The following is a 22,934-nucleotide window of genomic DNA, read 5'->3' on the forward strand; positions in this document are numbered from 1 at the left end:
ACTGTCCAAAAGGCAGTACTGAGACAACTCTGCTGACAGCCAAGAAAAATGAAGTGGGGAAATGTCAAATGTTCTTGACCTGAGCTTAAGCCTTTATGAATTGAGGGAAGAGGGAGAGAAATGTGTCTGTAAAGAAGAGCTTCTCTTCAGATAAATATGTTTTTATCAAGCCACAGACAGTCTGGAAACCCATGGAGGGGAAACAGCTGGGGGAGGCAAAGGATTTGGAAGTGATGCTTCAAGTGATGACAAAGAGTTTATTTTTGCTCAGCAGCAGTGCAGTGGTTATTCTGGGCTGGCATCAGAGCTGATGAGGACCAGCTACATCAACACAGGCCCCTTTAACAGACTTGTTCCCTGGCAAGAAATGCACATCTGAAACTCACAGCTGAGGATTCACTGTGAGCAGGGCCAGCGAGTCTGGAGGGGAGGTTGGCTTCTGTGATCCCACAGCCCAAAGAGAGTCTCTTTCCAATCTGGATGTAAGAGGGAAATGTGCCACTGGCATTTAGACTTGGCAGAGGAGTCCCCAGGGATGTTCCGTGCTGCTCAACACAGGTCAGAGAAGATGTTTAAACTGGTTTATTTGGCTTTTGGAATTGGTAAAGGTCCTGGGGAGGTGTCTGGTGCTAGTCTGTTGATAGGACAGAATAACAACAAGTACATTGAATTAAATTATCTAGAGAGAGCCACTGCAAGAAGCTCAGAGGAGGTAGGATGAGCTTTAAGCAGATGATGTGTTACTCTTCACAGAGAAGCCTTAAAATAAATTGTCCTGGCTGAGGTGGTGCAGTAGGTCATCTAATCCTGATCCCTCCTCATCCTTCAAACAACAGTTCCCCATCTGCACATGACAGAGCTGAAACCCTGGCCAGGGAATCTGAGTCCTTGTCCTTGCTTCACACTCAGAGCAGTGGGTTCCCTCCACCAGACAGGCAACAACCAGGAGTGTGTTCTCAAGCGAGGGCTGGTAGCCTTTGAAGGCTGGCAATTAGGATTATAACATCTTCCAGCATAGAGATTAAACGAGCTGGTTCAAGCTTTGAAGCTGGCTCAAGCTCCTGAGGGCCTGCCTTCTCCCTCCTTGTCCATATGCAGCCTAAATGGGTCCTCCCCATGGAGCTGGAGGGAGCTGGGCTCCCCTTTGCTGCTGGTCCCTCAATGTGGAGACGAGTGAAGGAACAAAGTGGCTGGAGACACCAGCATGAGGGGAGAGAAAAGACTAGAAACCAGCTTTATGCCTCCTAAGCCATCAAAAACGGCATCTGGATTTTTAACGTCCTTTGCTTCTTAGCTTTAAAAGCAATGGCCACGCCTTCCATGCTGCTTTCTTCAGCTGACGAGTTGTTTTCCATGAATTAGAAGTATTGTTTTGAAATCTATTTGGCTCATCTAACATGCTGTGAGCAAATGGCCACAGAAGAAGTGAGCCAGCCTGGAGTGGGTGTCTGTCTGAAACCTAGAGCTAGAAGAATTTCTGGCCTCTTCAAAATTGGTAATTACCAGCTGATAGGGAGATTAACTATCCTCAAAGTTTCTGTGCAGCCTAGTTACAGACTACTCAGTCTAAAGCAATTAGAGCTGTTCCCGTTTCACACTCTTAATAGAGCTCGTTGTCAGGCATGATTCCAATCATCTCAGTGCTCAGCTCCTGTCTCTGATAGCATTTGTCACACATTGCTGACAATTTTGCAGTTATCAGTATCAAGGCATCCAAAGATCACTGAGACACAAGGAAGACACCCCCCCCCACCTTTTCCAGGGTTGTAAATGTGAATTAGCTCTGTTCACTTCACCTCACTGCTGCACACAGACCTGCCAAGGAGAGCAGCAGCTTGTGCGAGGGTGGTAACAGCCACCCACGGGAGAGGGGAAGCTCTGTTGTACTCTGGCCCATGCAGAACTCTTCTAGATACTGCAGAAACATCCCCTTAATGGGATCCATTTAGAAAAAAAATATATTAAGTCTTGCCTGAGAAAAATCTTTGTTGCAGCTTTAGGCTTTCCCATGTCAAAATTCAGGAAGCTGATGCCCTTTCCTCACACAGCCTCAGCTGCAATCACCTTCATCAAACTCAGCTCTTCAGCTCTTACTTAGGTAATAATTTCCACAGGTCATTTGCTCATTTTCCACTTGAGACCCCTTCAGAAAGGTAACTGCACCAGCGACTGCAGGCTCTGCCTTTTGTTGTCACATCCTCACTCCTGCAGCCTGTGCTAAGAGCAGCCTGTCCTGCTTGGCCAGCGTCAGGCTCAGGCTTACCTTGAGGGGTCTTACAGCTTCCTACACAAACCAGCTTAGCTGCTCAGCAGCTGGCTCAAGGCTGACAGCGGGGTTTTTTTGGGTATTTTGAATTAGATTGAGCTTCACTTTGCTGGCAGGACATAATTCAAAAAGCAGAGGCGGGACAGCAGCTGCCTCTTGTCTGCAGCACTGAATTACTCTTAGACTGTTCCTGCAGAGATGAAGACATCAAGGCAGAGAAATCATGGCAGAGGAGAGAGGCAGAGCTAATCCATGTACAAGGTGCTGGACCTGTCTGTCCTGTAGCTGCTCCACAGCCCAGGAGTGTCTGCTCTCCATATCCAGGAGGAAAACAGTCTCCTGAGAACTGCCAAAAGTGTGGAACAAGCAGTCTCAGACTGCCCTGATCCTTATCAAAAGCACTTCAGCATCTTGCCATGCCCTGAAAGCCACAAGGCAAGATTGCTTCAGAGATGGGCAGCTTCATCAAGCAAGTCTGGAGGGGAAGGAAGTCTGCTGAACAGCTGTGGTGTGACCTGGCCACCCCAGGGAGGGGACAGGGCTTGGCCCAGTGGTGCTCAGAGTCCAGGACAACAAACACAGCTACAGTTTATGGGCTCTGAGGTACCAAACACCTCATAAAGTCAAAGGCACTGAGATCCCTTCCCTACTGCAGAGGATTTTGTCTTTTGATCCCAGCAGTAAGCCCAGCTTCCTGATGGTTGATGGAGACCTTGTGTGATTAAACATATTCCTCTACCATGCTGCTAAAACCAGTTTTCCCCCTTTTCAGGCTCTGATTCAGAGTCACAGGACAAAGGGACTTGCAATCCTCTAACAATGGAGCACACAGGAGCTCTGACATCCACCTCACTCCAAAAAGCATCAGCCCTTTCCCTTTCCTGCCTTAAACATGACACACAGCACAGGGATTTCAAGAACATGTTTAATGATGGCAGTTTCTACTGAAACACATGAAGTCCATTCAAACGCAACCAATTTTTCCTTAAAAAGAAGCTTTGGTCACAATGACAAATTCTTTTTAAAAAAACTTCAAAGCAATTGCACAAAACTGAACACATGGTCCTGATACCTCCTCACACACAAACTGCAGCAGCAGAAACTTACCTAACAAGGAAATATCTTTAACAAAAACCACAGCCCACCACCCTGCAGAGATTATACCATGTACATGGAATTAGAGGGAACACTTATGAACAAAGTGTTTGTGTTAATTAGTGTCTATGTATTCAAAGTTCATTAGTGTCTGTAGACTGTTACAAGTAAGTTTGGTCTTAAGATAAACAATAGAGGGTCACAGAGTCAGTGTGCTATAAACAAGTGTTTGCAGTCATCTCTGCAACTTTCAGGGAATAAAAGGGGGGAAAATGCAAATACAAAGCTATCTGTGTACTTAGTTCTGCAGGTAAGCATGGCACACTGATTTCTGGCTTCTCAAGTGTAATCTCTGGTGACAGGGCTGTGGCTGGAGTAAAGCAGCTGCAATTCTGTGCAGGGTTTTCCCTTCACATGCACAAAGGGAAAAGCCTCTGACTCACACACTCTGCCTCAGCCAGGAGTTGGAGGATTCTGTAAGCAGTAAGTGAGCTACAGACAGACAGCTGTAATAACATTTCTGTTTTCATTTTCTGTAACAAAAAAATATGCCTTTTAAAATGCTCTTGAACAAAGCAAGTTTGACTACGCAACACAAAATAGCAGCAGATACTAAGACACGTTACAGTCACAATCAGATTAAATCTGCAGTGTAAGATACACAGAACATTAAGGTAAAAAACTCATGTAGTGGTTAATGGCTATTTCTTCTCTGATGAACTCCTAGAACTACCTGAACCAAACAGTTCAAATTATTAAAACTATGTTTTAAACTGATTTCTACAATTAAAAAAATATTCATATATATACTATTAGATGAGTCACATCAAGTGCTCTTAAAATCTTAACTAAATATAGCTATAGAATATTTAACCAGACACTTTAAATCACATACAGCAAGTTTTGTAGAGGTAAACATTGCCTCACATTTGCAACAGCAACTGAGTATCAGACAAAGCATTTGGATTATTTTCATGACTGTGAGCAACTGGTCAGGTTGACCTTTTGTTTCCACCAAGCAGCTGCTGCTTCCCTATAAGCACTTTTTAGCTTACGGCACACAGGTTGGGACTTCCTCAAGGAACCAGGAAATCCCAGCTGCTGTTGAGCACCTCCATCTTCAACATCTTAAATACCTGGTCCCTGTCCACCATTGAGATTTGGCCATGTTGTGAAAATAGTGGGATTTTTTTTGTTTTTTTAAGCTCCAAGCAAGAGGAGCAGAAGGCCTTTGCCAGCCTAACTCAGCAAGTGACCTGAAGCTGCTGGAAAAACTGATTTCAAGAACCGACTTGCTCAGAAGGCAGAAGTGCCCTTCATGCATATTTTCTTCGCATCTCTCTCCTACATAACTTGGTCTTGCCTTTCTTTTGTGCAAAGAGATGGTTTCATTCCCTGTCTCCACTCTGAGAGTGCCTGATGCTCAGCTTAATGAGTGTGGCAGGAGAGTGGGCATGAACACGTTGCCATGGTGCCTGCACAGGCAGGGCAGCCACCTCATCCTGTCCTTTCCTTCCACAAATGCCAACAGAAGCTTTTAACCTCCCTCTCTCCTCTCAGCATTGCCACTTCTCTGACTTCAAAAGGGCTTGGTCTGCCCAAGAAGTTCAATTCCCAGCCTTCAGTCTTGCAGCCCTGAAGAAACTCATTATTTCCTTCTGGAGCATCCAGCCTAGAGCCTGAAATCTGTTTTATCAAGGTGAGGAAAGAGCTCCAGACCTCACCTGAACCTGCAGCATCATTCCACTCTCTGTTCCCTGAGATTCCTGCCAGCCAGAACAACCTGCCCAGCCCATCCTCACCTCGCAGCTGACATGTCAAATATTGCTTGGTAACAGTGGCACAGAATGACTCGTACTATTCCATGAATGAAAATAACAGAACATTTTATATTGCCTTGATGACTACTATTAACACAACAGTCTGCTTTGGGATTTTTCCATCCAGGCTGAGTTGGCTGTCTGCAAAGCCTTTGCTGAGTCACAGCTAGGGGAAAGCAAGCTGTGGTATGGCAGCTGCTGGGATGAATGTACAAGGCTGCTGGAAAGGAAAAAAAATTCCTCTTCACCTCCTTTTACTGACTGAAGGGCCAAGAGGAACCACACAGAACTGGCACAGGTCATGGTATTATGACAAAGCAGTCTGGTTTCTCAACAAGTCTCAAATCTCAATAGGGCTTTAAAAAAAAAAGATAAAAATCCAAAAAAATCCAAAAGTGGCAGCCTGCTGCAAGGCTGGTGCTTTGCCAGAAACTGCAGTCTCCTTGAGGGATTGCAACTGCAAGGCTGGGAGAGGGTCAAGCAAACAGTGGGACAATCCTAAAACAATTGGAAAATATGCGTTCCCCAAGAAAAGCAAGGTTTCAGCCAGCTTAAAAACACAAAATAGAAGGTGTTCAGGAGTGCAGTAAACAGTAAAGTCTGAACTTCATCTGTGGTTACTCTAAAGGAAAACCACAAAGGAAAGAAACTAACCCAGTTAGGTTTGCCCTTTCTACCGCTGGCCTGGAATGCCTGGATGCCTGCGGTCCCCCAAACCCGACCTTTCCAGATGCAGCAATCTAATTCCCACAGTGTCATCCCACAGCTCTGACCTCTGCAGCACAAAGCACAGCAGGGAACAACAGCTAAAAATCGTCCTTGAGTTAAATGAGCTTTGTCAAGCAGGTAGTAAGGGAAAACTTCCAGTTTGACAGAGAATAAGATCACTTACGTGAAGCTTCCATGAAAAGTAAGACATGTTCTTTCTGCAATCCAATCATTCCACATGAGGACTTACTTTGCTTAGAAAAAGATAATGAATTGTAGACAAGTTACAGTCAGCACAAGGCAGTATAAAACACTGGTTTTACTCCCAGTGGAAGGGCAGAAAATTACAAAAATATATCTTCTTTAATCCAAGATTGTTGTAGTTTAGAGCATGCCTGATTCTTCCTATTTCCCTGTGGTCTCACTTACTGAAGTTGATCTGATCAGAGCTCCTTGGGACAATGAGAGTGTCATCATGAAAACTTAGTGCAATTGTTGTTTAAAAAAAAATCAGTAGCAAGTCAAGAAAATTTCCCACATGAATCGACCTCCCAACCCCTTCCCACCCAAACCCTACACCAAAGATACTGTGGCATTTCAGCATGGCTTACATTTTTACCATCTTAAGTCCTAAGTCACCTCTGTAAGGCCAAAAAATACTTCTTGATTTTTTTTAAGCATATGATCCATTTAACAATGACTGAAGTTTAACAGTGACTGAAGTGTTGAATTAGGATTTTAGAAAATAAGTCCTTGGGGCAGCTTGGTTTAATCTTCCTTGTCTTCCTCCTTCTGCAAAACTTATTTAGACCATAAGGAGCTGCACCTTGTAATGCTTTGGTGACACTGCAGCTCTCTTAAAGCAAGAGAGCCCAGTTTGCAAAGAGGAACTCTGGTCATTCCAACGCAGGAGCTGGGACACCAGGGAACCAAATGGTGCTGTTTTAGTCAGAAGATCCACAGCCTGCTGTACAAACAGCACCTCGAGGAGGTGAGGTTGTAACGCTGCAGAGATGAAAGCCTCCCCTTTCACAGTTATGGGTTCAGCAGGTCCCTCGACAGCAGAATGACGTCTTGCAGGGCACCGACGCTCCATGGAGCTGCTTTACCTGGAAAGCAGAAGAATTAGTACAGCTGGAGATTTGCAATTAAAATTACTCACAGGCAGAGATGAGAACTCATGTGTGAAGCGGAGAAAAAAAAAATCCCAATGGCCACAAATGAAAAGGCAGCATGGTGGGATTGCCACCAATTCCAGCAGTTTGTGTATCTGGTGCCAGTGATGGGATGTTAGTGCCATGCCAGAGAAGAGATACCAAGGGAACACAAAAGCAGAGTTAGATGAGAGAAAGGCCAGATGCTGGAAGATCCTGTGGCCAGTCACTGTGCAAAGCAGAGAAGGGAATGTGCACAGGGAGGCACATGAAATCACATTCTGCATCTCACAGCTTTTACACACGAGTGGACACCTTGCCCATCAACACACATGGATCATCCTCCTTGCTATGGACGTTCCTTCTGATGCCCTAACTGCTTCAGGGTTCAAAAAAAATCTTAACAGGAACCTGTTACACTGCAGGAAGGAGGCAAGAGCCCACCCATAGGACTGCAAGAGCAGCAGAACATGGTGTGCTCTGCAACAACTGTCACAGTAGCATCAGGAAAGAACTGGCCTTCAAAACCCAGCAAAAATTGCTTTTTGACTATCTATTTTTCTCCCCTGCTGTGGGCCTATAGGAAATCCTTAATAGTAGCACCAAAGCTTTGGCAATTTGTTGTATTTATAGTGAGCTGCTGCCTGTGTTGGTGATTTGCACTCCTTTCAGATGAGGATAAATGATACCCCTCTATTTACACACAACTTGTCACTGCTCCCTGCTGGGGGAAAAAAAAATAAGCTGCTATAAACCCCAGTACAATTCACCTGGCATCATCCAGAATTGCCTGCAGCTTTCACTAGAAAAAAATCCATTAGAGCTGCTCCCTTGAGAGTGAACACCTCACAGTAACAAACAGAACAATCCATGCTCCATTCAGAGCTGCACAGGCAGTCAGCACCTGGAAAGGATGTAGTCCTAGAGAAGACACCAGTAGTGTAACCCATATTTTACAGACTCCCAAGACTTGGGTACATCAAAGGCTGAGCTCTGAAGTTGTGCTGAAGATGTTTCTCTACAGTTCAATGCTATCAGTGCCTGAAAAAGGGATGAATCTAGAATCCAGCCCTTACATGTGGTGCATCTTTCCTCTAAAACATCCTGCAAGTTCTCAAAAGCCCTTTAGTCCCACAATGGTTGAATAAATCTTCCTGTCCTCTTCCTTCAGCCTGCCACTGCTCCTTACACATAAATCTTTCTCCTTTCAAGAGCACTTTGGAAGATGCATTCCTAAACCACTTCTGTGTTCTGCCAGTGCTGCTGCTGTTAGAGGAAAAATGACAATCCACAGGGAAAACAAACTGAGGAATTTTACTCAGCCGACAGGAAGGACAGAGGCTTCAATCTGCCCCAAGAAAAACTTCCTATCAGTATTTATTTAGGAGCCTGACACCAGGACTAGCATTTAAATTCCAAGTTCTTTCCCCAGCTCTGGGCTGTCACATGGCACATATGGCCCTGGACAGTTGTGAAATTCCCCCAGCTGGGCCCAGCAAGTGAGGCAAGAACAGAACTCACTGCCTCCAACAGCTGCAAGTCAGCAGGGAGAGGAGTCACTGCTGATATCCCAGATTACTGAAGTGCTTTCAAAGCCTTTCATGTGCAAGGCGCCACGGAATTTATTCAGAACCTGTTTTCAGTTTCCTATTGAAGCTGACAAGAAATCCCCCAATGAGCCTCGCTAGAGTTAATAAGCTTAACAAGCTAACAATTTTATTTACCTTTTCAGAAACTGGTTCTTTTTGCAGCTGTTTTAATCTCTTTTCTCTTATTATACAAAATAAGCAGAGTGCTCTGTGGTGGGGGATGGACACCAGTTTGTTGGGGATGTTTGCCTGTAACCTACTTTACTTCACTGCTCTCTACTCAAGTATCCCTGAGTGCCAAATGCCTGATGAATTGATGGCTTAGCTCCATGACAGAGATCACAGAATCTGTGCAAATTCCCCCTGCCCTCCTGAAAGAAAGAACTAAAGGAGCAAAGAGGAGAGGGAAATCTTCAAATCAAAATCTATTTGTAGGATGAGAAAAAGCACATATGGAGAGTGCGATCTAGCTTTCCACTAACTCATTTTTGAAGATATGCAGCAAATCCCATCATAAAACTTGAAAAACCATCTGACATCTGGGAAATGATGACCAATACAGTTCATATGGTCCAGGAATCAACTGGACAAGAACACTTTTTGGCCTTCAGCACAGATTGAATCAGTGATCAAGAAACAAACACTCTTTCCATTGCTCCGTTTGCTTTCTTTGTGTAGCTTCATAGTAATTTCAGAACAATTTCTGAACTTTTTATCCAAATGCCTCCCTCAACAGCAGAGCAAATACATACAGAAACACACATATTAAAACAGTGGTTTCCATGAAGCTTTTTAAGGAGGTGTCAATGTCCAAGTGATCTGGCACATTTACTCTGTGAAAATCTTTGTTTCATACTTTCCACCCCTTTTCACGCAGAAATTGTGCCTGCAGGATTAGAGGCCATTGACAGAGCTGCTTCTCTGCTACTGGAATGAGGTTGCAAAGAGGGATCTGATCCAGCACACATTCGACAGAGGCAGCAGTGGGTGGCTTTTGCATCCACAGAAAGGACTGTGTTTGGGTAAGATTTTGAAGTGGTCTCATTAGTCTGCCTTACTGGAGGAAGCTGGTTATTTCTTGTTGCTCCACTGCCCAAGGGAAGCCGGGGGGGGGGGGGGGGGGGGAACTACTGGGAGCCTAAAACTTTAAAGCCTCCTAAAAAAATGGAAAAAAATAGCAATGACCTTCATCCAACAGCCCAATTTACACTGTCTGCGGTTCTTTGATGCCTCATGTAAGACTGGAAACAAATCTGCACAAGGACAGAGCATTAAAGGAAAGAAAATTAACTGCACGAGAACCAATTGGAGAGGTAAATGTCGCTTCTCCTGTTGCTGCTCCACACCAACTGCCTTTTAATTAGAGAGCTGTTTGCATTACATGGGGAGAGAGCACAGAATCTCAATCACTCCCCCAAATAAAGATGCAAGTGCCAGCACGGATCTTTCAGCAATGGGAGGGGATCTCAAAAAAACCAGCTCAGAGCCTCCCACACCATGAATACCAGCTTGGGGGGCAGGGGAGGACTGAGGCAGATACACCAAGAGAAGACCTGTAAGAAGTTTGTCCCATCACTCCCTGTGGACAAGTCTGAGCTGCCCTTTCTGCAGCTCTATCCCTCTCTTCCCATCTGAACACAACTACCTATGAAAAAAGTCCTGACTAGTTCAATGGGGTTGTCAGTGGTCAAACTCAGCAGCTCCAACTTGCAAAGGAGTCTCTTTACTGGTGACAGGATTTCTGAACTCTTTGGGATATAATCTCCAAGCTGCACAAAGGAACCAGAGAGCTTGATACCTTCTACAGCAAATGTATCCTCAAAGAAGCTTTCCCAAAATCAGCACTGCTAAGGGGCTGTCTGTAAGAAGATCTTCCCCTCCAAACTGAGTAGCTCTGTTTGAGCTAAACAAAAATGTGCCTGAAACAGCAAGCACTGCAGAAAATGTGCAATTTAATAGCTGTTGCACTGTGGCAGAAAGGAAGAATTCCCACAGCTGAAAGGAGGACTAGTTGGCCAAGAACAGGGACCCAGGATGAGCTGATACCTTCAGTAACAGTGGCAGGGTTCCTGCTCCAGGGAAGCAATGTCAGATAACACAAACACTGCTCTCAAGAGATAAATGGTCCCCAGCAAGCTCTCTTTGTTCATCCACTATTTCACTTTTAAACATCTTGTCCATGACTGAGATTCTTCTGTTCTCACTCTTTGGGGATAAAACCCTCAGATCCCATTTCCAAAAGTTCACAGAGAAAGTATGGAGTTAAAAGGAAGAGGGTGGGACACGGGGGCTGTTTAAACAGCCATGGCAACTCAGATCTCTGCACTCTGGGTTTAACAAAGCTCGATCCCAAAGTACAAACTGCACAAGCTGAAATTATTAGAGCAAACACAGGGCAGCTACAGGGAACAGCAAAAGTCAGGTAAGGACTGATAGGAAAAACTAATTGTTTTACACACAAAGGCTTGACTCACACCCTTCATTGTTTCATGGCTCTCAACTGTTTCCTGATTTTTATAGAGAACTAATGCAGTAATCTGGGAAACAACCAGTGGAGCATACAGTGGTATGTGGTTCAGATGTTGGCACACATGTGCTCAGAGCAGATGTGGTGTTCCCCCTTTTCCAAAGTTAGGAGATGGGCAATGCGAGTAAAGTCTGTAAAATCTCCAGTTATAAGTTGTCAAGATCTGTATTTTTATAATTAGGAGAGCTTATTTCAGCCGAAGTAGGACAGATTTTAGAGTAGGCCTTATTTGGATGAGAACACAACTCGAATAGTGTGGATGGCTTGATGCAAACAAAAATAAAAGATGCAGATACCCTGATGCCATAAATCAACAAACAGCATCTTTATGTGCTGAGTTGTTGCCATAAATCTTCATGCCCAGAATAGGCAGCAGAAGTTTGGGGCTGTCACACCACTTCCATCTCAAAAAGACAAACATATTTAAGGAAAGTTTGTTGCTACGGGGTAACTGCTAACAGCATCAGTGAGGGCCCCACAGTCCTCTCTGTCACAGACCAACACAGGAGTGCTCTGGTACAAATCTTGTGGAGATTCATTCTGATTTCCCTCCCAGGCTCATAGCAACAGCAGTGCCTGGGAAAGAAGCCCTGGATCCACGACCCTTGATCCACAGCCCTCCATCCAGTGTGAGCACACAGCAAGGACTGCCAGCAGCTGCCCGAGAGGGGAAGTTCAGTCTGTGAAACCCTGTCAGCTATTTGGGGCACGTGTATCCCGTTGTGCTGCTCTGCAGGGGAAAGAGGAGTACAGACAGCCTGGGGTAGTGACAGGGTTATTGCAGGAGCAGGGGAGGACAGAGCCGTGTGTTCTGGGAATAGGCCAAGGAGTGTAAAGGAAAGGGATAATGCTTGGGCAAAGAGGGAGACTGTGACTGCCTCATCCCTGCCAAGTTAGCCCAGCAGAGAAATAAAAGAGCTCTCTTCACTAACAAGAGCTCAGTGAGCAAGTCTAACTGGATGGATGGCAGCAGTACCTGTATTTCACATCAAACACTGTTGAGTCTTCATCCTCGTCGTCTTCTTCGTTCAGAGGAGCCATTTCTACCCGCTCGGCCGGGGTGGTGATTATATCGTACTTCCTGGTCTTCTTAATCCTCTTGCCAGACCTGAAACACAGAGGTGGGAAAAGACTGCCTTTATACAGCATTCCTTGCAGAGGCTGAAGCTGCTCCCACCAGCTCTGACTCTATTGGATTCAGACCCCCTAATAGGAAAGTTGCAGAACCAGCCTCTGTCCCCTCCTGCTGCTTTCCTAGGCCACTGCTGGTGCCTGTGTGTGGAGCAGTTCCTCGTCAGCTGCAATCCAGATCAATGTCAGTCTTTCCACTGCTGACAAACCAGAGATGCTCTGGCACCCAGGGCAGGCACACGAACGCCGCAGCCACCACGTGCTCCTGCTGCCACACGCAATAAGTGAGACATGGGCTTAATCAGCTGAAGCAGCCACTGGTTTAGTGAACATGCTCAGATGAGAAAGCACAGGTTAAGCCCTGCTGAGCCATGGGAATGTTCTAGGCAGGATTAGGAGCAAGGAGGTGATGCTGCCTGGGTACAAAATTGCCTGCTCGCTTTCCTTGCATCAGGCCAAGCTCAGGGGTCCCACAGCAACAACCTTGAGTTACATCTGAAGCAGTTTCAGGCTCCATCTGTGCAGGTGCTATGAAAAATAATCAACCATTGTTCAAAGCTAACTGTACCTACCACCTCTCCTCCCACGGATGACAGCCTTACCTTCCCTTGTAAATGGAGATGCTTACACACCTGCACATCCCACGGTTTTGACAGATCTATTTTCTAACACTTACTTTCAATTAATAAACACTTTGTGTGTGGCTTTTCAACTTATTCTCTGCCTCTAGCTTGAATTGTGTGGGTCCTTTTTTTTTTTTTTACTTCACCTACTGTTTTCATACATACTAGGAAGGTCACACTGCTCATGCATGAATGCATTTTTGTGATTATACATTCAAGAACGTGTTGATGTGTACTCGGCCAACCTTCTGAGAGAAAAGTGGATGGTTTTCGTTAACAAAATGCAGAACTTTCCCCTACACCTTTTAGCAAACAAAACTGCTACCTGCCAAGCATGACAAGGGAGCTGGTGCAGGTACAAGCAAGCAGTCCAGCAGATTTTTGGTAATCACAGCTAGTGCTCTCAGCAGCCAGCACATCCCAAGTGCACTTTCACCATCAAGAAGCCCTCCCCTGGCACATCATGCGAGGTGTGCTGGATCCAAAAGCACAGCTTTTGCCTCAAGAAGTCTTTAAAACAGTTACACAGCAAGAGGAGCTGGGGTATGAGCACTGCAGAGACACTGGGACTCCAGCCCTGAGTGTGCATCTCCACCACAGTGTCCCTTCTAAGCTTAAAGATAAGGAAATTTAAATCAGTGACCAGCTCTGATGTGGAAATCTCAGTACTTCTGCCAAGCACTGCTTTTGGGCAGTAGTCCAAGGCTGAACAAACAGGTCCCAGCCCTTGGGATGAAGCAGTTTGCATTTCCTCCCTGTTCTAAAGGCTGAGGTTGCATCAGGAGTGAGAAGAAAGTCAACTCCTGGTCTAATCTTTAGAGCTATCTGTGCTGCTCTGTGCTGCTGTGTCACACAGAGCACGGGGTGGTTTGCTCCTTTACTGCTGTTGTTGAAACAAGCAATTTTATATCCAGTACAGTAGGACTCTTAACCCAAACACTTGAAAATCCTTTTGAAACCACTTCTTCGTTACTCTGCTTCCCTGCTAAAATCTCGCAGCAAAGTGATCTAGCAGCAGGGAGGTCTCCTCTTGCAAGTAAAACATTGTTTTTACATGAAATATTTAGTCATGCTGGGAAGCCTAAACACAGACCAAGACTAACCTGTCAGAACCAACCAAGCACAGCCTTACCACTTTGCACTCACACACAGGCTACAGGGGGTTTCCAAGGGTTCCATTTAAGATCCTACCCAAGTATCAGGCCCACTTTACTGAGACCACTCCTCCCTCATTCCCTCCATTAGAAAATGTAACTTGTTCCACAGAGTTCATCTTAAAACTGTTAATAATAGAGTGGTTAAATAAATTACTGCAGAACAGATATTTCTGGAAATGGGAAACTAGAATTCTTTTGCCTCCAGCCATTAATTAGTCTATTTGGGCTACACTTTTAAGAGGACCTGGAGCAGAACTCACTGTACAGTGACCTATTAATCCCCACAACTTCACTTAATGATGGTGTTCATCTAGGACAGGAAGGAAGCTCATTTTGCTGCTGGTTTTTGGCTAAGCTGCTACAACCAGTTGTTTGCCATTGATAAAGCAAAAAGGTCTTTCCCTCCCACCCCTTCCTCAATCCCACCCCAGATTATCTAGCTAATTTGTCATTAATCTGCTTTCCAGTAGTCCGTTTTCTCATTTGCACAACTCCCCCAGGCTTCATAAATACCAGAATTACCCGAGCTAATTTTGCAGGGAAGCCTTGGGAGTTTCCCTACATGCACACTGAATAAGGCTGCCTGTCAGGAAACTGTTTCACATTAAAGCTACTGAACCTCAGTGTGATCCCTGTAACCATCAGCAATGACAGCACAAAAAGGAAAGCACTTTATTCAGCAGGTGGGACCAGGCAGCAGAGTCAGCAGAGCAGCACAGGGCAGGAACTACAGAATACAAACGTTTCATGAACGTTGGAGACCTCCTGGACAGGAGCAGGAGACATCAGACCTCATGAGTATCTCATTTCCAGCCACATTCATTTTGTGGGGTTTTTTTAAAAGCAAACAAGAAGCATGCTGGAAGCTGTGGTCAGAGTGTGGCCCTTGTACAGTGACAATGCACTCCCCAGGGTAGAAGTGGTTTTGTGTAGTTTAGCACAGAAAACCATCTTCCACTTAAAAAAATCCTGTTGCTTCTGCTGATTCAGCCACCCCCTGTAATTTAGGAGGGAAGGCTACAGGTCTTGCCCAGAATTATGAGGAGGAAGGAAAACCCAGGCTAACTGGGGGCAGGGATATGAACCTTTCACCACAGACCCAGTGCTGAGGCACCACACACTGCACCAGGGTCTGCCTGCTCCAGCCCACACCCCTGTGCAGACAGCAGGGAAGGACACAGAGAGCAGAACGCTGCCTTTGTGGCTGTACTTTGACCGGGGGCTATTTTGATCAAGCACCAGTCATATGCAGCACTTCATCCTCCTTTCTGAGGCATCATGTGGTGGGGTAAGTGCTCGAATCAACTCACTGGTTCATTGTATTATTTACGCCTCTAATCTATTTTAGTCCACAACCCTGACATTCAAAGATTATTCTTTTCCTGACCCAGAGAGAGAGGTCTCTGCATTTTTTACCTCCTGCTAAGAGATACAGAGGGAGGGGAACATCCCCTGTAAATAATAATAAAAAAAAAAACCAAAGGAAAAAAAAAAAAACCCAAACTCAAAAAAACCCCTTATCCCTTCTAAGTAGAGTGCTTACTGGAAGTCTGATTAAGCCAGTCACTCCTAGAACTGCAGCAATGTTATATGCAGAATGGAATTAGGACCACTTTATTTTCTGTTCATGGACTCCCTTAGCAGTTAAAAAAAAAAATGGAACTAAAAACCTCAGGAAACTCCAGGCTTCCTACCAACTGATGAATTAGATCAGCAATATTTCATTCCTGTTGATCTCTCTGGATATCTCCTCTGCTCTCTGGATGCTGCTGTATACAACAAAGTTGAAGCACTAAGCCAAGTTCTCATGTGTTTTCTGGAGATGGGACATGTAGTGACAAGCCAAGGAGGAATGGTTTCCAACTAAAAAACAGGAGGTTTGAATTAGATAATAGCAAGAAATTCTTTACTGTGAGGGTGGTGGTGAGGCCCTGGCACAGGCTGCCAAGAAAATCTGTGGCTGCCCCACCCCTGAAGTGTTCAAGGCTAGGTTGGATGGCACCCTAAGCAACCTGGTCTAGTGGAAAGTGTCCCTGTTCATGCAGGGGGGGTTGAAATGAGGTGATATTTGAGGTCCCTTCTAACCCCAACTGTGATTCCATGGATTCTGTGATTCCATGATCAATGCTGCAGCCTGCCCATGGCTTTCAACATAGGTCACAGATATATATTTTGGGGTTGGATGCTTGGTTGATTTTGGTTTTTTTTTTTTCTTCTCCATTAACATAATTTAATCTGAGCTTTTCTTTCCTGTTGCTAGCAGAAGTCTTGTCTTTGCTGGAGTACTGTAACTGGTTATAATACAATTAATTTTAAATCAGTAAAACTCTCTGGGGTTAAGCCTTGGATGGCCTGGAGCAACTGTCCAGCTCATAGAACAAAGGGTCTTGTATCTTATGATCATATGCTTGAACCTCTCCTCAATCTCATTTATACCAGTTTTGCTATTACTGGAAAACAAAGCTCAAAGTGGCATTTGAGGAAGAAATCAAAATTGAACAAGAAGAAAAATAACAAAGCAATGAAATGCAAAATAAGCAGGTAGTTTTTCTCTGGAAATCTAGATATACAGCAGCCTTTCCAGCCTGGATTCTGTTTGTTCAAGGGCAGGTCAAGACATGAAGCAAACACTTACAGACCAGAGTTTTCTGCAACTAAAGCTTTGGGTTGCTCTCAGCTGGCCCATTGGAGCAAAAGTAACTTATCAGATTTCCCTAGAAGGCACATGGTCCACCAGCACAGTTGGCCACATCCAAAAAATTTTGTTTCCTGTGAGCTGATCCCAAAAATTGCATTGCAATGGAATGAACTGAGGCGCACCATTGGAGAGAACCAGGGCAGAACATGGAGGTAAAAAGGCAAAATCCAAAACACAGATCAAAGAGTGAATTTAGCCACACACAGTCTGCTGCAAGACACTGTGTTTCATGGTAATGCAAACTACCCAACTATTTGATTGAGAATAACATGGAATTTGGCTTGTTGTGGAAATGGTTTTGGGTTGGGAGAATGCAGAGCCCATGGGCGTAAGAAAGAAAGCAAACCAAGGACTGAGTTTGCAAAAAAGAATAAATAAATAAATACTATAGCAAATTAGACCTTGCCACATGCAGACAAATAGCAAAGTCTTGGCTGGCCTTCACAGACCCCAGCAGCCACAGAGAGAAAGGAAATTCAGACCACTTTGAGTGATACCACAATCTGAACCACACAACCATCAGATAAATTTGGCGCATAGCATTTCCAAAAGGATTGAAGATGAATCTCTGAGTGCTGCCTTAAGAACTGAGCTGAAAGCTTTAGAAATGTATCTATTCCTATTCAAACAAAAAAGGAATAGATATAATATCAACAGAAAAATATGTAAAAATGAGATGTATATATGAATTTAAATGTATAAAATATTAATCCGATGCCTGTGACGAGTATCTGACCAATCACTGGTTTATTTCATCTCTATGACTCCTAAAAGAACATAATTTACTTCCAGCAACACAGAATAATTTCACAGTGAAAGTTTAATCAAAGATTGGATTTTAGCAAAATCTCTTTAATAGGAATTCATGACCCTTCAGGGAAAAAAATCACAATGTTTTTGACTAAGTGTGAACAAAGCTTGTATTCTGGTTGAGAAAAGCTGTACATTTATTGAGGGTAAATCCCTTATCTCTTCTGAAACAGAATCTCCACTGATCTGTGTTGTCAGCTACAAGTGTGATGCTGTACAAACATACCTGTTGGTATTCTTGTCTCGTTTGCAACTGGGATAACTGTTTACAAATAAGTGCTCTGTCAGATAAAGAAACATACTCAGAAGCCAATAGCTGCATTTTCCACTTCCCCAGCAGGTTCTACCAAAGATACACACGACATCTCAGAGAGTGTTTAACATATCTTTAATGCTGCATTAACTCTGATCAGCTGTATAATGATGACTCTGGCACGGGAGAATAAATCCATCTTTCCCAAGGTGACTTTAACGTGGACCTGCTTTTGCTGATAATGGTATAGGGAAGGCCTTCCAAGGTTATCAGTTTGCCTTCTTTGGCTACCAATATTCAGCCAGGTCTCCTTGACACAAGATATTGCTTTATACTCAGAAGAAACAGTGGTCAAGAAAATAAACTCTCCAAGATCACACAGAACTAGGAGAAGGAACTTAGTGCAGAATGAAAAGCCTTAGTTATAGACTTCCTAATTCTAGCTCATATAATTTCTACCAATTCTCCTGTTTGTCTGTGACAACTCTGTACAGCTGCAAAGCAGACATACTGATTAAAAAAAAACACCTCTTCAACATTTTATTGGGCTCTCTCAAACCACATCACTTTATGAGCACATTTATTTGCATTGCCTTTGCCAGCTGCTGCACACACTTAAGTAGAATACAGTTAAATGTCAATTTCTTCAGAAAGTATCATTTCGGTTTATAGACCACATTTTGGAAAACTACCATCGTGAACGCTGCTCTTCCTACATGGAATTAGTTCAAAGTAGGAGAAGCAGAGCATTCAGCCACGCACAAAGGAGCTGCCTGAAGACAGAACAAGGAAGAATTTGCCAACTCCACTTGTTAAACTGCTTCTGTCACCTGAGCCTTGGCTTCGCCTCCTCCCGCCACCGAGCACCAGCTGCTCCCGTCTCTTTCCGGCTGCCCCTGCCCAGCAGCCGGACACTGAGCTGTGACACTTCGCCATCTGGGCCTGATCTCCGGCTGTGCTCTCCACGGCCAGGCCAGGCTCCTTGGGCACCCATGCCAGCGGCCCACCACCACCTCCGCCAAGAGCCCCACGTATTCCCAGATGTTCCAGCGGAGTCTCACGCGTTTCTCTCCGTGCCCACCCCGGCCCCACGCAGCGGGTGTACCCACGCTGGAAAACCCCACCTGGAGCCCAGCTCCTGCCCCGATTTCCTGCAGGAGCGGAGGAAGGCGCGGGCTTGCCGGGCCGGCAGCCCCGCACGGCACCCCAGGGACTGCTGGGCCAGCCACACACGCCTGCTTGAGGCCGGGCTTTGAACACATCACTAGCAGGTTATATAATATATGACTATCTGTGAGATACGTATTATATGTATAAATAATAAAATAATGAAACAGGAGGGGCTTCCCCCCTCCGGCCCCTCGGTGCCCCCGATCGCGGGTGCCGGCTGCCGCGGGCGGTGCCCACCTGAAGACGCGGAGCAGGAGGCAGGCGATGAGCGCGGCCGTGAGCGCGCAGGCCCCGATGACGGCGGCTTTGAGCGCGGAGAGGTCGCGGAGCATCGCGGGCACGGGGCTCAGCCGGGCCCCGCTGTGGTTGCCGGGGCCCGGCGCGGCGGGCGGGCGGCTGCCGTTGCCCGCCGGCGGCTCCAGGCTGCCGCGGGCGGCGGGCGCGGCGGGCAGGAGCAGCGGCAGCAGCAGCGAGGCCGCGAGCAGCGGCAGCGGGGCGGCGGCGGGGCGCATCCTGCCCGCTCCGGCTGCCCCGGCTCCGGCCGCGCCGCGCCGAGCCCCGGAAGGCAGCGCCGGCCGGCCCGGCCCGGCCCCCGCCCCCCGAGAGGCGCCGCCTCCCGCCGCCGCCGCCGCCGGGGCCCCGCGGCCGGGCACAGCCGGGCCCGGGGCCTCCGCAGCCTCCGCTCCCGGAGCTTCCCGCGGCCTCGCCGCTGCCTCGGGTCCCGCTGCTGCCGCGGCCGGCGCCGCTCCCTCGCTCAGCACGAACAGCTCTTATTAGAGAGGATAAAAGGGGAATGCGATGGTGGGGAAGGGTCTGGAGCGGCTGAGGGCACAGCCTGGAGGAGAGGAGAGTGAGGGCAGAGCTCACCGCGGGCTGCAGCTTCTCGGGAGGGGCAGCTCCGATCTCTGCTCTGTGTGACCACGGACAGGACCCGAGGGAACCTGGAGCTGGGTCCGGGGAGGCTTAGGATGGATACTGGGAAAAGGTTCCTCAGCCATAGGGTGCTGAGCACTGGAACAGGCTGCCCAGAGAAGTGGTCACAGCACCGAGCCTGAGAGAGCTCAAGCAGCATTTGGACAACACTCTCAGGCACAGGGTGGGATGGTTGGCATCTCCTGTGCAGCACCTGGAGTTGGACTTCGATGATCATACTGGTTCCCCTCCACAAAACTTTCTGAGATTCTGTAACCACTTTTAATTACAACACAAACATCGGCCCAGCTGCAAAACAATCACAGGGTTCATACTGCCATCAAACAGGGCACAGACCTCCCGAGCTGCTGGGTCAGCATGGCCCAGCTGCTACATCAACAATTGTACATCAGATTTATGTCTTTTTGCCTTTTCACTGATCATCAGGGCTCTGCTTCCAGGGTAATGTATTTACAGATCTTTCACATCTTTAAAAATGTAAGATGAGAGAAAATCTCGGCCATTGTTCTGCAAACCATCCTGGGGCACTGAGCATGTGAGTGGTGCCATCAGCCAACCAGACAAGGAGCATAAGTCATACAATTACAGGAATCATAGAACATCCTGGGTTGGAAGGGAATCACAAGGATTACACAACTCCTGGCCCTCCAGAGGACAGCCTCCAAAATCCCACCTGGGAGCATTATCCAAATGCTGCTTGAACTCTGTCAGGCTTGGTGCCGTGACTCCTACCCTGTTCCAGTGACCAACCACCCTTCTCTAGATCCTCCACCATCTTCATAACCCTCCTTTGAACACTCTCTATGGCTTTATATCCTTCTTGTATTGTAGCACCCAAAACTGCACACAGTGTTCGAGGTGAGGAGTAAGTGAGGGAGCAAAGTGCCTGTGCCACAATACTGCCAAAACCAACTTTTGCTTTCAGTGTTCAGTATTAGCAAGAGTTTCATCGCTGCTAAATAATTGTATACGGGGAGAGGGGCACGTTGGCACTGAAATGACGTGAAACAAAGGGGAGAGATGAAAGAGCTGATTTCTGTCCTATTAAACTCTGCACTTCACGGCTGGCAGGGCAGGGTATGATCTATATTATATGTGTGACTAAGCTGTGCAGATGACAGAGGTGTATTCCTGCAGGCAGTGTCCCTCTGGAGAGGTGGCAGTGGAATAATGCCTGGTCCATTGGCCTCCCTGGCCAATTGGGATGCTGTATCAAATGCCACCCACTCGGTAATAAAAGCCTTCTGTGTGTTTTGCAGGAAATTCTTTGGTATGAGGAAATTTTGACATGGACACTGAGCAGAAGGCCCCCTAGACGTCTGAATTGGGCATTGTTCCGAGTTTATTTCATTGCTGACTTTTGTGCAGTTTCCCAGTTTCCAACATGGGGCCTTGGTTTATTTCTGTTCAGAAAAAAATAAATAAATCAGTAAAAATTCCATCTGGGCAGGAGGTCAGATTGGTGGTGTGGGCTATTTCCCAAACACTGATGTGAGCGTTGCTCAAATGAGTTATCATTTGTAAACACTGACCCTGTTGCTGGCCTTGCCTGTTCTGAGATGTTTGCCAGCTGCTGCCAGCCTCTGCCAGATCCCTCTGGCATTCATCCTGGCAGAGGAGTGCTTTCCCATAGGATGAGGGAAGATGTGTAAAGGACTTCCAAAACAAGAACCACCTCCTGCAGTTTGAGTGAATATATCGGAGGTGAAGAGCCATTAACACAACAGTTTTGGAGAGCATAATTTGTTTCAAGTGGCTTCAGAATTTCTTGTTTTGGTTTGGCTTTTTTGTAGGTTCATTTTTTTTTCTCCTCAGATCTTTACTGATATTTCCCATGTCATTTGCCTAATTTGGGAATCATTCCTGGGTCCTGGTCTGGAATGTGGGATTTCGCAACTCTGTTCTTCAATGACATCATGTGGTTTGTTCTGAACACAGCAGTAATAAATGAGAGCAAGGGGAGTTTAACAGCCCTTCTATAATAAACATTTTATCTGAACAGTCATCTTTTGGGGATCTGAACTAATTTGTGGGGTTTCAATTTTACCTAGTAAGTCATGTTTTCCATGTATGTAGGACAAAGAGTCCCACTTGGATAACAAGGAAGCAACAACTTGGTTTCATCTCCCCCTTAGCAGTGGTGGCTGTGAAAGCCAGCGCTCCCTAGAGTTTTGGTAGAAGAACACAGCTTTGAGAAATCGAGAGGAAGTTCAGACAGTGAAAAATGCAGAAAGTATTTGGTTTCCCCTCCAATGAAGCTTGTGTTTCATTCCCAACACAAACACACTCCTGGAGGAGAAGGCTCTGCAGGTTGCAGGGGTGGGAGTTGGTGTAGCTTTTCTCCCTGCTGAGTTTTCTTCCCGTTTACACCTGTTTGGTGTCATTACAAGTTGGAGCTCTCCGTAGCAATTGCACTTTCTGTAGAAGAGTCTGTGCTGGCTAAATAGAAGGAGCAAGCGTGTTTCTGTATGCAATTGCTTCTGGGAATGGCAGATTTCTGTATTTATGGATGCCTGATACAGGAACAGCCCTGTTTGTGGGGAAGGTTCTTCATGCACTGCTTAGCAATGCATATAAAGCTCTGGCTGCCCCTTCCTTTGTGCTCTCAGATGGCCTCCAGGCAGGACCCAGATGTATTTTTAGCTCTCAGAATAGGGGGAAATTTGCAAGAAATTGTGCAAAGAAATAAGCAAAGGAGTGGAAGCTAGCTCAGTCATCAGATTTAGGCAGACTAGATTTGCAGGAATAAATAAGTGTTTCAGTGAGAGAAATGAAATGTGTACAAAATAAGGCAAACTACATTCCCAAGGATTTGCTGCAGGAGTAATACAGCTTCTGGAAAAGACCAGGGTCCAGTAAGGAAGGAAATAAAATGGAGCTGGTAAGATATCTGTGCTCCATGAGCCCACCTCTGACATCTCAAAAGCAAAAAGCCAGGCTCCTAGCAGAGATATAAATTCAAGGAGCAATCACCTCTCCATCAGAGAGTGTTTGAGCTTG

General features: G+C 46.0%; 1 protein-coding gene across 1 annotated transcript; it reads right to left on the minus strand.

Annotated features, from left to right (window-relative positions):
* Positions 1-3,177: 3,177 nt before the first annotated feature.
* Positions 3,178-19,513, minus strand: FAM174B (family with sequence similarity 174 member B). Its single transcript, XM_053988772.1, has 3 exons — positions 19,239-19,513; positions 12,136-12,267; positions 3,178-6,998 (listed from the first exon to the last, which is right to left on the minus strand). Exons 1-3 carry the CDS (start codon positions 19,511-19,513, stop codon positions 6,995-6,997), a joined length of 411 nt encoding a protein of 136 aa, XP_053844747.1. The 3' UTR covers positions 3,178-6,994.
* Between the last annotated feature and the right edge of the window lie 3,421 nt (positions 19,514-22,934).

This window comes from Vidua macroura, chromosome 12 (assembly GCF_024509145.1).
Source record: "Vidua macroura isolate BioBank_ID:100142 chromosome 12, ASM2450914v1, whole genome shotgun sequence".
In the NCBI taxonomy this organism is placed as follows: Eukaryota; Metazoa; Chordata; class Aves; order Passeriformes; family Viduidae; genus Vidua; species Vidua macroura.

What these genes read in the sequence shown, in the direction of transcription:
- FAM174B (XM_053988772.1), bottom strand. Translation starts at nt 19,513, where the DNA reads ATGCGCCCCGCCGCCGCCCCGCTGCCGCTGCTCGCGGCCTCGCTGCTG. An exon ending in CTCCTGCTCCGCGTCTTCAG is followed by an intron (nt 12,268 to 19,238) that starts GTGGGCACCGCC and finishes TCTGTGTTTCAG; the next exon opens with GTCTGGCAAGAGGATTAAGA.